The sequence below is a fragment of the Loxodonta africana genome, chromosome 22 (assembly GCF_030014295.1).
Source record: "Loxodonta africana isolate mLoxAfr1 chromosome 22, mLoxAfr1.hap2, whole genome shotgun sequence".
Taxonomy (NCBI): domain Eukaryota; kingdom Metazoa; phylum Chordata; class Mammalia; order Proboscidea; family Elephantidae; genus Loxodonta; species Loxodonta africana.
The window spans coordinates 3,428,683-3,446,058 of NC_087363.1; the positions used below are offsets into that span (position 1 = coordinate 3,428,683).

General features: G+C 35.8%; 1 protein-coding gene and 1 pseudogene across 1 annotated transcript; both read left to right on the plus strand.

Moving 5' to 3' along the window:
* The first annotated feature begins 7,692 nt into the window (after positions 1–7,692).
* Positions 7,693–8,286, plus strand: LOC100661409 (olfactory receptor 4P4-like). Its single transcript, XM_003423347.2, has one exon. It carries the CDS (start codon positions 7,693–7,695, stop codon positions 8,284–8,286), a length of 594 nt encoding a protein of 197 aa, XP_003423395.2.
* A 1,002-nt stretch (positions 8,287–9,288) lies between these two features.
* LOC100661692 (olfactory receptor 4P4-like) lies at positions 9,289–16,525 on the plus strand (annotated as a pseudogene).
* Positions 16,526–17,376: the final 851 nt, after the last annotated feature.

Sequence of the window (17,376 nt, forward strand, 5' to 3'; positions counted from 1 at the left end):
GAGAGAGAGAGAGAGAGGGAAAGAGAGACTAACTGAAGGTCAGTGTGTGAATATTAGTATGAGCCTAAACTACCTGTCAGTGACATAGAAAAGACAACCAAATGGTGAACAGAATAAAAGCTTTACTGCACTTTGGTGATTTCTTCTGATTTTTCTATTTCTTTTCTTTTTTTTTTAGTTAATGATATACCTTTTCCTCTTGCCAAGTGTACTGAGCAAACAATGCCATCTTCTATTCTCTTCTTCTGTTCTTTCTTCTCCCATTCCCCAGCCATCTATTCCAGCAATGTTAGTTCCTGACCACAATTAATCCGGTCCCAGTCATGATCTTGCGGGTCACTGATTTTATCAGTCTGGTAGATTCTTCACAGGAGTCTTGGTGGCACAATGGTCATGTGCTTGGCTGCTAACCAAAAAGTTGGCAGTTTGAACACCCCTAGCAGCTTGAGGAAGAAAGACCTGGTGATCTGCTCCCATAAAGATTACAGCATAGAAAAGCCTATTGGGGCAGTTATACTGTGTCACATGCTGTGGCTATTTGTCTAAAATTAACCCTGTAGCATCTAACATCAACAACAGGTTCTTCACACCTAGGTTAATGCTGATAACCAAAAAAAAAAAAAAATCAATAAACAAACAAACAAACATATTGCCATTGATTCTGACTTGTAGAAACCCTATAGGACAGAGCAGAACTGCCCCATAGCGTTTCCAAGGGGTGCCTGGTGGATGTGAACTGCTGGCCCTTTTTGGTTAGCTGCCTTGCTCTTAACCACTATACCACCAGGGTTTCCTTAATGTTGATAATGAGCTATATTTGCAGTGTAAATGCCTGTCTTTGGTTCTCTCTGTCTTATGTCATCTCAGATTTCCTGACCTGATATTCCAGGCTATATTTTTTCCTCCTGCTCTTCAGATACCTAAATGATCAGGGAGTCAGAAGGATTTTCCAAGCTGTTCTTGTCTGACTGTAGCATTAGGAGGTCTGTAGAGAAACAGTGCCTAAGCCAGGCTAACACAAAGATGGGAAGTTGGCACAAAAGAATCCCTGGCGGCACCGGGGCCATTAAGGTGGACAGCCAGTTAGTGTGCCATTTGGCAAAGACCTCTGTAGAAATGCATCCGGAAATACAGTTACTTAGAGCTGTCAAAGACCTATTAATTCCTCCATTGCCACATATATTTATATTCTGCTTCCCAATCAGATTTCCTTTGAGCTTAAGCATTATACAGAAGATTCCTCGGAATTAAGTAGTGTTAGATTTTTCAGGAATTTCAAAACACTTTTTCTTTACTTTTTAGTCTTAAGCAGATTTAAGATGTAAATCTGCATTCAGAAGCCCCAGATTGCTTTCTGTGGAAAAAAAAAAAAAGAAGACCTTCCTCTTGCTTCCCTGATGATTTAAGCTGACGTTTAAAGTCCGCTTACTTTGCAAATGTGTAGAATATTCTCAGGGATTTTGAGATTTTATGTATATTCAGCAAATTAGCCTAAGGTGTGTTTGAATTACTGGCTTGCAATTTATTGCATTTTATTTTAGATCCGTGTGCTGCAGAAGAATTAGCAGGGTGAGTATCTTGGGGAGAAATTCTTCCTGATTCAGCCTAAAATGAATCTGGAGGACACTCAGGCCTGATGGTCAGTGAATTATCCATGTTGCCTTGGACCGAAGAGAGCACACCAATTATTTTTGTACTGACTATGGGCTGTTTGTTGTCATTCCGTCTGTTTTCTCTCTTTAGGTTATGACTTCTCTTGCAGCATAAAGTAATTTGATTAGTATAAAAGTACTAGAGCACAGTTTTAAGTTTCCATTATTCACTTGAGAAAAGTAGGGTTTAAATGAATGAAATCTTCGAGTTGTCAGTGAAATTCACTGAGTCCCATTCTTGTATTAATATATTTACTTTCATATTCCAGTTAAGGAAAAACCTTGTTTATGCTTCAATATCTACAGTTATGTGGAATTTCTCACCTTTCAATAAACATGCTATCCTACAATAGACTAGATGCATCTGTGTTAAGTAAGGTAAGTTTATAGCAGGTTGTATTCTGTATTTACTCTGAGAAAATTTGACCTTGTGGTGGAAATTGTTCTTTATCTATAAGAGCATGTATTCTTACTATGCTAAAAGAACACCAAAAAAAAAAAAAAAAATGCAGATTTTTTTATTCAGTGCTACCAAGGAATAAAGCAGTCATTTGAGTATATTTTTTCAGTGCAAGAAAAAAAGTCACTGACTGGTGTCAGAGAATGCTCTTAGCTAGTCGATCATCTGCGTAACTTATTTTTAATTCATGAATTGTCTAAATTGAAGTTTTACTTGATCATTAACTCGTTACATTTATGTTGTACCTTTTGTTTTTGTTTCTTTTATTTATTTCTTTGTTTAACTTGATTATATATGTGTGAATAGCAACTTAAATAGTTTGTAAACTAACTTCTCACTCAAAGAAGAAATAAAGAAAAAGGAAAACAAGATGTATGACACAAACCATGTACAACACTGCGCTATTTATATTACTTCATGTATTCTTCATTACATGTCTGAACTAGGTACTGATAGCTCAGCTGCATAGATGAGGAAAATGAGGCTTAAAGAATTCAAGCAATTAGCTCAAGATCCACCCCTGGTCAGTTTGTTTTACAGCCGTCAATGTTTCTGCCTCTTTCTGTGTTGCCACTGTTCTAAACACTTACACAAAAGTTGCTTAATATTTCTTTCCTTTCATCAATTCTGATTTCACTTGTTTCATAGAAGCTTTCCTTATTATCTACATGAACAAGAATTTTTTTTTTTTTTTTTTTAATGACACTTTCTCACCTTAAGGAACTTACAGTCCCCAATACCTCTGCTAATAGCACTGATTATAATAGCATGCTCCCATTCAGGATGGAATTTTAAGTGCTATTTTAGATTAAACACCTATGATAATCTAGGAAAAAAAGGAAGTATCTTGACTTAAAATAAATTACATTTTTGTAAAACTAAAGGAAAATTATTTCATAATGACTGTTTTATTAGGTGCTATCAAACCTTTTTTTTATCAAACCAGTTTTGACTCATAGTGACCCTATGTACAACAAAATGAAACACTCCCTTGTCCTGTGCTGTCTTCACAGTCTTTGTTATACTTGAGTCCATTGTTGCAGCCACTATATCAATCCGTCTCATTGAGAGTCTTCCTCTTTTTGGTTGACTCTCTACTTTACCAAGCATGATGTCCTTCTCTAGGTACAGGGCCCTCCTGATAACATGTCCAAAATATGTGAGATGAAGTCTTGCCATTTTCTCTTCTAAGGAACACTGTGATTGTACTTCTAAGAAATTTGTTCATTCTCCTGGCAGTCCATGGTATATTGAATATTCTTCACGAACACCATAATTCAAAGGTGTTAATTCTTCTTCAGTTTTCTTTATTCACTGTCCAGCTTTCACACGCATATGAGAGAATTGGAAAATGCCATGGCTTGTGTCAGGCACACCTTAGTTCTCAAGGTGACATCTTTGCTTTTTAAAACTTTAAAGAAGTCTTTTGCAGGAGCTTTGTCCAATACAATTCTTAGAATCAGAGAATTTCCAAAGTAAGTTTGGGTGATCTAATAGTCTCTCAAATTAAATTTTCTTTGCTGCTGATGAAGATTCAAAATAGTTCCTCTCATTCCTCTGGTCCATGACACCCATGCTCTCCCACCCATATCCCACTTAGCTTTTAATTACACATGGGATACAGCACTAGACCGAGGGAGATAGGGACATCTGGCTTCTGGTGTCCAGAGTGTTATTTTCTGATCCTGAGAAATTACTTAGGTCTTCTTGATCCCAATCTCTTATTTTCCCTGTTTTTAACAGCTTTATTGGGAAATAATTCACATGCCATACAATTCACCCATTTAAAGTATAGAGTTCAATTTTTTTTAGTATATTCATAAATATTTGCAACCATCGTCAGTCAATGCTAGAACATTTTAATCACTGCAAAAAAACCCTTAGCATTTGGTTATCACCACTCCCTTGAAGAACAGTGTGGATTAATCAAGCATTTAATGCTTTTAATTTTTCACCAGCCTACTAATATAATAACTTCCTATAAGCCAATTTCTTTTGTTATATAAATGTATTTGGAAACTGAACTTTATACTCACTCAAAAAGTAGGAATTTGCATTAGTTTAAAGAAGGAAAAAATAGGTCACCCCCAAAAACTCTTTGCCATCGAGTTGATGCTGACTCATAGTGACCCAATAGAACAGAATAGAATTGTCCCAAGGGTTTCCAAGGCTGTAAATATTTATAGAGGCAGGCTGCAATATCTTCCTTCCACAGAGTGGCTGGTGGGTTTGAACCACTGACCTTTTGGTTAGCTGCTGAACTCTTAGCTGCTGCCCCACCAGGCCTTCTTAGAGAACCCTCAAAAAAAATTAAAATCTATTTAAAAATCTATTTAGTCACTGTTAAATACTGAACCTTCTGAGCCTGATAATTATTTTTCTTTGTTAAAAAAAAAAAAAGAGAAGACTAGGAAAGCTTATATCGATAGTGAAGTACTGGTGGGAACAAACTGAGACTTTCTTTGATAAAATTAAAGTTTTGAATATATGTAAAAAATATAATTGGTTTCTCATAGTAAAATGTCATGCATGTTATCTAATTGCCGTCCAAAATTTCAAAGACTATAAATAATACAGATTTTGGAATTATGTATTCCTGGATTTGATGGTTTCTGAATAACCTTACTACCGAAGCATTATGTGTTTTAAAAAATAAACAACTGGTAAGGCCACCATGGTTGCCACATCAGATCCGAACTAAGATAGAAGTTGTGCTTAAGTTTTTGCCCCTCCACTGTGTGCCTTAACATCCCTTACCACTGGATAAAATAGCCCTTGGAAGGTCATTCTTTCCATTCTGCACTCTCTTTTCCCCTGTGTTATTGTCTCAAGATTAATCAAAAGACATATGTGATTCACGAACTTTTTGTCCATTTATTCATAAAACAAATAGCCTAACTGACCACTAAGTTTGTTTTAGTTGCTTTCGTTATAATCTTCTTTTATAGACATCTGTTGCCTAGAATGCATATAAAAAGATTAGATTTCTGTAAGAAACTATAACATATGCACAATTCAAACACAGTTGGGTAATTCAACCTTTTTATCTTTCCTTTGCCTTCACAAACTTGAATGACTGTATATTTGATGTTTTTCTCTAACCTGTGAGATGTAAATAAGAGAACTGAATGGGTTTGCAGTTACTTTTCACAACTTCAAACTTTAATTGAAATTTCTTCTTTTACTGTGTAGTTTTTAATGTAACCAGACCTGCATAGGTTTAGCATAACTCATTGCCAATGTTTACTCGCATAGCATAGAAGAATACACTCTCCACACACTAAAATTCAGCATTTTAAGCTGAGTTTTTTTAAAACACATGTTTGGATTTTCTGAATATACATTCAGAAAATAATTCAGAGGAGATGGCCCAGAACATGCTGGAAGAATGAAAGTTGAATCTATGGATAAGATACACATAAAATATGCATTTTTAAATGAGTAAATTAAACAAATGAATACAACACCGGAAGTGCTCATTTGTCTATGCCAAGATATTTGGAAGAAAGCTACCTGGCCAACCAACTGGAGGAGATCCATATTTCTGCCTATTGCAAAGAAAGGTGATGCAACAATGTAGAAGTTATTGAACAATGTTATTAATGTGACACACAAGTAAAATTTTCTGGAGATAATTCAAAACAGTTGCAGCAGTACATCAACAGGGAACTGCCAGAAATTCAAGCCAGTTTCAGAAGTAGCTGTGGAATGAAGGATATCATTGCTAATGTCAGATAGAGTTTGGCTGAAAGCAAAGAATACTAGAAAATGTCTACCTGTATTTTATTGACTCTACAAAGCATTTGACTGTGTGGATAATAACAAATTGTGGGTAATATTGTGAAGAATGAGATTTCTAGAACACCTTATTGTGCTCACGTGAAACATGTACACAGAACAAGAGGCAGTCGTTCGAACAGAACAAGGGGATGCTATGTGGTTTAAAATTAGGAAAGGTGTGTGTCAGGGTTGTATCCTTCCACGATACCTATTCAATCTGTATGCTCAGCAAATAATCCAAAAAGTTGAAATATATTAAGAAGAATGGGACATCAGAAGTGGAAGAAGACTCATTAACAACCTGTAATATGCAAATGACAGGACCTTGCTTACTGAAAACAAAGAGGACTTGAAGCACATATTGAAGATCAAAGACTACAGAATTCAGTATGGATCACACCTCAACATAAAGAAAACAAAAATCCTCACAACTAGACCAATAAGCAACATCATGATAAATGGAGAAAATATCGAGGCTGTCAAGGATTTCATTTTACTTGAAACAACAGTTGAGGCTCGTGGAAGGAGTCATCAAGAAATCAAATTAAATATTGCATTGGGCAAATCTGCTGCAAAAGAACTATTTAAAGTGTCGAAAAGCAAAGATGTCACCTTGAGGTCTAAGGCGCTCCTGACCCAAGTCATGGTAGTTTCAATCATCTCATATGCATAGGAAAGCTGGAAAATGAATAAGAAAGACTGAAGAAGAATTGGTGCCTTTTAAATTAGTATGTATGGCAAAAAATATTGGATATACCATGAAATGCCAGAAGAAGAACAAATCTGTCTCGAAAGAATTACAGCTGGAATGCCCCTTGAAAGGGAAGGTGGGGAAGCTTTGTCTTACATATTTTGGACTTGTTATCAGGAAGGACCAGTCTCTGGAGAAGGACATCATGCTTGCTAAAATGAGAATCAATGAAAAAGAAGAAGCCCCCCAATGAGATGGATGGCCATAGTGGTTGCAACAATGGGTTCAAACGTAGCAACCATTGTGAGGTTATTGCTGGACCAGGCAGCATTATTTTCTGTTGTACATAGAGTCACTACGTGTTTGAATCAACTAGGTGGCATCTAACAGTAACAACGACAAGAACAAATTAAACCTTTTTTGTTTTATCAAAATTTCATACTTAACAGTAAACGATGTTTTCTTCATGAGCAAAGTAACATTTAAAATATTCTTTAATGTTTACTGGTAAAATTGAATAAAGTATATTCTTAATACCATCATTCCCATTGTAAAATTAATTCACAATATATTTGTTAAATTAACAGAAGTAAAAGAAAAAGGAGCTTAATTTCATACATAAAAATATCAATAGCATTGCGTACTAAGCCATTTTGGTATATTGTGTATTATTATTATTATACTCAACTTTTCATTTAAATTAGTGTTTTCTTTATTTTTAGATATTCAATCATTTGTTTATAACATACACCAAAGTGACATATATGGAAAGCCAGAGAAATGTCTCAGAATTCATTCTTTTGGGACTTTCTTATGACAAGAACATACAAATATTTTGCTTTGTTTTATTCTTATTCTGTTATATTTCTCTCTTGGTTGGAAACGTTCTGATCCTTGTTTCCATTCCAAGCAGCACCCTTTTTCACCAACCAATGTACTATTTCCTCAGCCACTTAGCCTCCCTGGACATCTATTATACTTCTAGTATTACACCTAAACTCATAGGCGATCTGTTATTGGGGACAAAATCCATCTCCTATGGTAATTGCATGTTACAGGTATTTACTATGCACTTCTTTGGCAGTACTGAGATCTTCATTCTTGCTGCCATGGCCTTTGATAGCTATGTTGCTATCTGTAAACCTCTCCACTACATGATTATTATGAATAGAACAAGATGTAATCTTCTTGTCTTAGCTGCTTGGGTTGGTGGGGCTGTCCACTCCTTTCCTCAATTATTTATGGCAATCCAGTTACCCTTTTGTGGTCCTAATGAAACTGATCACTATTTTTGTGATATCTTCCCTCTGCTAAAGGTTGCCTGTACTGATACCCACATCACTGGTGTTCTTGTGCTTGTCAACTCAGGTATGGTTGTCTTAGCCACCTTTGTTCTCTTGTTTGGGTCTTATGTCGTTATGTTATTCACCTTAAGAAATCACTCGGCTAAGGAAAGACGCAAAGCCTTGTCTACCTGTGGCTCCCATATCACTGTGGTGGTCTTATTTTTTGCTCCTGCAATCTTTGTCTACCTTAGACCTCCTACCACTTTTCCTGAAGATAAAGTATTTGCGCTGTTTTATACCATCTTTGCTCCAATGTTCAACCCCTTAATCTATATCCTGAGAAATACAGAGATGAAAAACGCCATAAGAAAAGTTTGGTGTCAAGGTTATTTTCAAAAGAAGCTCACAATTAATTGATGAAGCCTGTCAGTTAAACAATTTTGTGAAATAGAGTGGCTAATTGTGAAATCAAATGTTATAGTCTTCTCATACTTTATGTAAACCTTGCCTGTCAGTAATGAGTTAAATGTGGGAAATAGGAATTAAAAGTTAATGTAATTACTAATGCAATTACTAGTCTACCATATAAAAATTAATTGGAAACCTAGTTAATTTTGTGGGTCATTATCATGGATTGAATTGTGTCCCCCCCAAAATGTATAAACTTGTCAATGCCATGATTTCGAGAACTGTGTGGTTATTCTCCATTTTGTGACCTGATGTAATTTTCCTATGTGTCCTAAATCTCAGTCTTTGCCTGTGGTTAATAAGGCAAGGTTAGGTTATGTTAAAGATGACTAGGGTGGGATGCAGTACCCTTATTTAGGTCACAGACCTGATCTGATGTAATGGGAGTTTCCTGCGGGTGTGTCTGGCATCATCGTTTATTTTATAAGAGATACAAGGACAGAGAAGCCAGTAGAGGGGGAGGGAGCTCCTACCACCAAGAAAGAAGAGCACTTCACTTGGACCTGGGTCCCTGCACTGAGAAACTCCTAGACCAAGAGGAAGATTGATGAAGATTGAAGATTGATGTTGGCTCTTCCCCCAGAGCCAACAAAGAGAAAAAGCCTTCCCTTGGAGTTTTCATCCTGAATTCAGACTTCTAGCCTCCTATACTTTGAGAGAATACATTTCTTTTTGTTAACGTCATCCACTTATGGTATTTCTGTTATAGCAGCACTAAATATTTAAGACACTATATTAACACTATCTTGAGGAGTCCTTTTCTACTTAGAATGAGTTCTTTCCAAGCTGCTCCTGCATGTCTACAAATATGTTTCCCTTAGACTATCCCTCATATTTCTCCAAACTATCATTCTTTAATTGAATTCATTTCTGGATCCAGTTTGATAGTTTTACAGCAATGAATATTTGAGATCATTGGAAATAAACTTCTGGAATGTTAGACTGCCCAGAATGACCAACTTGTCCACTCTTCTCAGGTTCTTGTGGCATGCACATCATTCAATTGGGTACATGTTGGTAAGTTAAACTGGCCTCAATTTTTTTTTTTTTTTTTTTAGTATCTCACCCTGAAATGAATATATAATCTCACTTGAAGACCAAGGATAATTTATCTTCCCTTGGGGTTCAATTTTCTCATCTGCTCTTTGAAATTATTTGCATGCAAGATCAGTTATGATAGAAGTGTAAGCCATATGCTCATGCAACTTATTGTTCCTGCTAAGTCTAGATACAATTCTAAATCTGCACTTTTTATTGATGATACTTTCATGCAAATCATGTATTTTTATAATATTTTAAATCAATACCTAGAGGTAGATTTGTGGATTATAATTTATAGTAGCTTCAATAGGTACTGTCTAACTGTAGTTCATAGTTTTTATAATTTTATACTACTAGCAGCAATATGGAAACCCTGGTGGCATAGTAGTTAAGAGTTAAGCTGCTAACCAAAATGTGTGCAGTTCAAATCCACCATGTGGTCCTTGGAAATTCTGTGGGGCAGTTATACTCTATACTATAGGGTAGCTATGAGTCAGAATCCACTCAACAGCAATGGGCGAGCAGGTAGCAGTAATATGAGTTAAAAAAAAAAAATTGCATTGGAGTCCATTCCAACTCACAGCAGCCCTATAGGACACAGTACAACAGTCTCATAGGGTTTCCAAGGAGCAGCTGATGGATTCAAACTCCTGGACTTTTGGTTAACAGCTGAGCTCTTAACCACTGAACCACCAGTACGTCCCTCATATTAATAATTTGCTTTTTTACCCTCCCTTTTCTCTTGTTTGATCATGATGGAAATTTCTAACTTTAATTATTCTCTTTGAAGAATCAAATTTTGGCTTTAACTCAATTTTAATTGATATTCTCTTTAGTACTGTTAGTTGGAAACCCACCTGGTGAGTTGAGTCCTCGGGAAGATAAATTCAAATAATATGTGAGGGATTCTTAATGCCCTAAAATAAGAAGAAATGTAGGTTTAGAATTTGGACTTAATATTTAGTTTGGAGCCCTGATGACTTGGTGGTTAATAGCCAGGCTGCTAACCAAAAGGTCAACGGCTTGAATCCACCAGCTGTTCCTTGGAAACTCTATGGAGCAGTTCTACTCTGTCCTATAGGGTCACTATGAGACGGAATTGACTGGACAGCAATGGGTTTAGGATTTAGTTAGTCATGTAGCCTGAATATCTTAGAATCATTTTAGTGATGCAAATAGAGATTGTGGTTTGACTTGTTTGGATGGGCAAATCATTTCTCTTGCCTTTGAGCTGTTGTTCTGAATACATGACTTCCTCTTGTTTCTGGGAACATTTGCTGAATAACATGTGTCTGTTGTCTCTATAAAGGTATAAGTCCCCCTCCCCCCAAGAATAGTGAAGGACTATGTTGAAGGAAATGTGAATTCGCGAAGCTTAAATGAAATAATCAGCGCAGTAGGAGAATGGCCAGCATGTCCCTGAGGAAAGAGAGATAGCAAGGGAAAGAAAGCCTAGAACAGAGCCCCAACAACTGAAGCAGAAGAACCTGGGGTGAATTATTTCCCCTCCCTTCCCTTTATCCCACCTAAGTGTGTGATATCTGTTCATTGTAGTTTAGAATCCATATTTTAAATAACAGATTGACTGGCAATTAAAGTTAAATATAGGCATCCTCTCTGAACTGTATAGACTAATTTCTTTTGAGATTAAAACAGCAATAAATTTAAGTTGCTGTCCACTGAGAGTGTAATGGTGTTTTTAAAGGACAAGCAGTCAGTCATGGACAGGGAAATGATTCTAAGCTGAGTAGGAAATTTCAAAAGAGAAGAAAACATTATAAGCACTTCTTATAGAAAGTCAACAGAGTATCGATTAAGAAAAAATATGATTGACAAGTTACCAAGAAAATAAGAAAACCTAAACTGAAAAGACAAATAAGCTCCCTGCAACAACCACTACAGGATCACTCTTCCTCCTCCCCGTCAAACAAAACATCAAATAAAACTTAACCAAAAACCAGATGGAGCTCACTAAAAATCAGATAGAAGTATTTCAAAACCAGAGTCTGTGTTTACCTCATCTCTATTTACTGTCTTTCATAATTACAATTATGGCGATAATGGTTTTACTCATTTAATATCTTACATGTAACATATACTATTTTCAATCTTTAAATTTCTTCATTGAACAAATATTTACTGATTATAGGTAGCATGCATTTAACAAGGGATATAACAGAGGTAAAAGACATGAAAATAGTTACTTGTTGAACCCCTACCATGTTCTGGGTGACATTTGGATACCCTTTATCTAGTTTAATTCTCACAAGATTTGGGGAGCATAGATATCTTTATCCCCAGTGTACACATCAGCAGTGTGGTGGTCTTAGAGAATACATTGCATACGGAAGTCACACAGGTTAGGAAGACATAAAGCCGAAATTCAAAATGAAATTTGTCCAAGCATTTGCCAATATTTCAAGGAGCCGTATAAAAATGTAAGATCACCCATTTTAAGCATTTATAGAGTTTGGTATGAATTGAAGATAGAAAGTCTTGAGGGAGTGATTCTTCCCTTTCAAATCATAATAGTATCAAACATTTATCGATTATACTCTGTGAATCTTCACTGTGCTAAGTATATCACATTTTGCTAAGTGTCTTGCCATGTGAGGTATTTGCTGGTTTAAATCTTGACTACCTCTTATTAGCTCTAGGACTTTGGGCTGGTTACTTAATGTCTATACGGTCAGTGTCCTTTTTAGGAATATAAGTTTACTGATAATGCATACTTTATAAAATTATTGTGGTGTTCATGGGCAATGCAAACAGTTAACACTCTTGCTGCTAGTAAAAAGGTTGGAAGTTTGAATCCACCCAGAGGCACCCTGAAAGAAAGGCCTGGTGATCTCCTGAAAAATCAGCCACTGAAAATCCTGTGGAGCACAATTCTACTTCGAAAAACGTGGATTTATCTTGAGCCTGAGTCTATTCTAAGGCAACTGGTTTATTTGTGTCTGTAATAGCATCCCTCGTGTTTGAGAGAACGAGGAGATTCAGCACTTTCGATTCAGATATGTGAGCTGTAACTGTCTTACTCTATACAGGTGGGCTGCAGGTGTCGGGAAGCCCTGGTGCTGTAGCCGTTAAAGCTCGGCTGCTAACTGAACGTTCACAGTTCAAATCCACCAGCCAATCCTTGGAAACTGTATGGGGCAATTCTACTCTGTCCTATAGGGTCACTATGAGTCGGAACATAATTGATGGCATCTTTTTTTTTTTTTTTAACAACAATGACAACACATGTTATCTATCATTTTTTTATCTTCAAATTTGGGTTTAACTTATTATCCAATTACTAGCCACATATTAAAATTAGGATGGCTGAAATGGCTTAATGCAGATAATCTAGGAGGTTATCTGGTTTTGCATGAAAGAATTAGGTAATTATGAAAAAGTGGGCGCTTTAACATCAAGTTTTCCTTTCTATATCTTTTTGGTTATGAACTCAGGCTCTGAACTCAGAAATTTCTGCTTTCAAGATCTGGTTTGATAAATGCTATTTAGATATTCTGTATGCACTTAACCCAGGAAAGTCTCTACTATATTTTACCTCTCTGGTGGAGCCCTGGTTGGACGGTAGTTAAGAGCTTAGCTGTTAACCAAGAGGTTGGCAGTTTGAATCCACCAGCAGCTCCTTGGAAACATATGTGGCAGTTCTATCCTATAGGGTTGCTATGAGTCAGAATTGACTCAATGTCAAGGGTTTGCTTGTTTGTTTTTTCAAAGGGATTAGTAAGGAGCCTTTGTGGTGCACTGGTTAAGTACTCGGCTGCTAACATAAATATCAGCAGTTCAAACCCACAAGCTGCTCCATGGGAGAAAGATGTGACAGTCTGTTTCCATGAAGAATCAGCCTTGGAAACTCTATGGGGCACTTCTACTTTGTCCTATAGGGTGACCAGGAGTTGGAATGGACTCAGAGGCAGTGGCTTTTAAGGTGTTATTAGTCTTATTTGTGCATCAAACTGAATATTTTATTCTTTTTGAAGTTTTCCTTCATCTATTTTTAAATTTGAAACTCAGAATTAATTTACTGATTTAGTTAAAAGAGAATTGTATCTCTACAGGATAGGTGAAGAAATATTGTCAAATAAAATGGAGTCACTTGTAGAGCTCACACCTAAAATTGATGGCTGAGTTAAGATTAGTAACCAGTCTAAAACTCTTCTTGCTGTTGCATGCAGTTGATTTGATTTGGACTCATAGCAACCCTGTAGGACAGAGTGGAACTGCCCCACAAGGTTTCTTTCCAAGGTTGTCGTCTTTAGAGGAGCAGATCGCCAGGTCTTTTCTCCTGCAGAGTGGCTGATGGGCTCGAACCGCTAAACTTTCAGTTAGCAGTTGAGCACTTAACCATTGTGCCACCAGGACTCCTTAGTTCAAAATTGTTGTTGCTATTAAGGAGCTAGAAATAGAGGTGAAAGTTTACATATGGTGAATCACTCATTGGTCTATGGGGAAAAAAAAAAATTAAAAAATTAAAAAAAAAAATGGGGAAGGTGGTACGAAAAGGAAGAACTGCCAAGAAGGAAAACAAAGCCAAATCTGTGGCCTTGGAATTAGAGAAAATTGGAGATACATGCAGAATTCTTTGGTTAGAATGTCAGAGTGCATTTAAATTAGTTTGGATGTTAATTTCCTATCAATACATCCAAATGGAATGATTGTCTTTGAGTACACTAGCAACCTTAGTTTCTGCAGAGGCTGAATTTCATGTATGAGCCATAATTTTCAAATTTTATTATCGGGGAGAGATGGGGGAAAATAATTCAGTTTTTTTTTAAATTTCTGCACACATGATTAAAATAATGGCTTTATGTTCATTCAAATGAACAAGCCATTACTTTAATAACCATCCAAACAAATATTTTAAAATTTAAAAGAGGATTTTTATTTATAGGTGAGGAAATAGTTATACAGTAAAATTGGAGGTATGCTAAAAAGACTTCCTTCTCAATGGCTTGCCTACAGCTAATTCTAAATCATAAGATTACACCATAGAAATAAATTCATCTGTTTTGTTAAATTTGTGTTTCAACTCCAGACTTGCTGGATCAAAAAGGCTCTGCAAGGAGTGAAAGCCTTAAAGAGGCTTGGATGGTTCCACCTCAAGTCCCCCTGTTTAAACATCTTATCACCTCCAGCTTCATTGGTACGAACACAAAGATTTCTGCTGGCATACATGCTTTGATTTGTCTGCTTGCTCAGAAGTTTTACTTGAGACATTAAACAGACTTTGCTAAATAGATAAATTTAAATGTTAAGGGTTCTTTACATTTTGTTCTGTATAACCTACTGACATGTCAAAACATATTAGAAGTGGTTTGTTTTGCTCTTTGTTTTTACTTTCTTGTTTCTTCCTTTCTCCCTGCCCTTTGCTTTCTATAAAACCTCCCACTTGCTTTTATTCAGGGAAGTACCTCCTAGTTTTTTTCTGGGAGATGTGCTTCCATCCATGGATATTTTTGAAACTGGATAAACTCTATAAAATTAACTGTGAAAGAATACATATATATATATATTCAACAGTTTTACGGTTCTATTATCATTGCATTGAAAGTTTAGTTAGCAGTTGAGCACTTAACTGTTCTGCCACCAGGACTCCTTAGTTCAAAACTGCCAAGACTTTGTAAAAATGGTTGTGAAGCTCAAAAGAATCAACAAATAACAATTGTTTTATAAATTATAGAGGCATTAATGTTTCAGTTATTATCTAAATGTTATTGTTACTAAATTAATTTTCTAACAGTTCACAATAGCACAGTCCAATAAATTTAGCTACCATATAGAAAATAAAACTGCATGATCTTAACATCATTTTGACCAGGAAGTAAACTTTGAGATCTGCTAGTCAAATCCTTTCATTCTAAATAGAATGCAATGTAATCAAAACTTATATGTACAATATATAAAGACAGTTTGAATCTCTTCATCAGTCTTCAAATATCATATTAAACCAACAGGATCAACCTGTGAAAATTTAGCCTTTGTAGTTGGTGTTGTTCAGGGCTTCTGATAATTTGGAAAAATAACATAAAATTGATAACGAAATCATCCAATTGCCTTTATATAATTTTAAGTCTCAAAGTTCATTACTAATTCTCATCCTATTTCCTTAAAATTTGTGATATACCTTCTGTCCTAATTTTGAAGCTATATTTTCTTATCAATTTAATTTTAAATCCCATCCTTACTTCTGATATTTCATAGATTAAGTTACTATATTTTTATCCAAATTAACGTCACTGTGTTTATTCTCTTGAGCCTTTCCCAAAACAAGAGCGCTGAAATTCTCTGCTTTGTATTATTCTTATTTTGTTACATTGCTTTTTGGATAGGAAATTTGCTCATAATGATTTCTATCACCTACAGTCAGTTAATTGACCAACCCATGTATTTCTTCCTTAACTACCTCTCTCTCTCTGACCTTTGCTACACGTCCACAGTGACACCCAAACTAATGACTGATTTACTGGCAGAAAGGAAGATCATTTCCTGTAATAATTACATAGCACAACTTTTTATTATTCACTTCTTGGAAATATTGAGATCTTCATCCTCACAGGGATGTCCTATGACCACTACGTGGCCATCTGTAAGCCTCTGCACTACACTGTCATTATGAGCAAGCAAAAGTGTAACGTGATCATCATAGCTTGTTGTACGGGGGGATTTATACACTCTGCCATTCAGTTTCTTCTATCTTCTTACCTTTCTGTGGCCCCAGTGAGATCACTACCTCTGTGATGTGTATCCTTTGCTGAAATTGGCCTGCACTAATACACACAGCATTGGTCTATTGGTAATTGTCAATTCAGGTCTGATTGCTTTGGTGATCTTCGTGATTTTGATGGTGTCTTTTGTTCTGGTATTATTTACCATCAGGGCTTACCCTGCCAAAAGCTGTACTACAGCTCTTTCAACTTGCAGTTCTCACATAACAGTTGTAGTCCTGTTCTTTGTGCCTGTCCTCTTGGTTTACATTAGACTGACTGTAACTTTTCCAGAAGATAAAGTGCTTGCTCTTTTCTACTCCATCATTGCTCCCATGTTCAACCCTCTGATCTGTATGCTGAGAAATATGGAGATGAGGAATGCCATGAAAAAGATGTGGTACGATCAATTGTTTTGGGAAAGAAAGTAGTTTGCATGAAAGGCACTTTGAATTTCACTTTAGAATTCACCACTGAGCCTTAAATTGATGTACAATGATATACAAAGAATATCCAAGAGTATGCAAAAGATGGATCCGTATCTTGAGCATTTTCCCAGATCTCTTCTTGTTTGGACAATTTTGATATATATTTTGTGTTGACTCTTACTCTATTCTCCTCATATACATGCCTCAAGTTCTCCATACTTTGACATTTTATTTTTACTTTACAATTAAGCCTCTTTTCCCCTTGTTTTAATTTTTAACTTCATTCTAGTGAGCCCCTAGCCCCTATTGACAGAAATAGGAACCCAACTGGTAAAGGAGAAATATATTTTTAATAGTCCCAGTCCCAGCATCATCAATCAGTTGATAAAATGATGTATTTTTGAGTCTAGGCCAATAATTAGTGGAACATTTATTCCCTTTAGGTTCTCAGCCTTCATAAACATGATTGAACACACATAAAGGAAAAAGAAAAAAAAGAAGTCAACAAGATCTTTCTTCCTCACCTGACAAGATGCTTCTATAAAGTTATTCTCATCCTATCACCCATAAAGGCAGACACAATATCCCAAAAGCCTTGGTGAACATGTCTGGACAATGTTAATTTCAAGGTTGGTTGTATTCAGGTTATAACACCATCTAAATAATCTGTAACATAATGATTAGATTGTACAATTGATTACAAAATATAACACTATATAAAATAATGGAAAAAGAGGAAAGAAGAAAGAAAAAATAATATATAAACAAATATAAGATATAAATAAATATATATTTACAGCACTGTGCATATATAAAATACCACTGATTTGTGTGTTTTAATATGATTAATTTTA

Excerpts from the sequence above, each read along its gene's own strand:
- LOC100661409 (XM_003423347.2), top strand. The coding sequence starts at position 7,693 with ATGGCCTTTGATAGCTATGTTGCTATCTGTAAACCTCTCCACTACATG.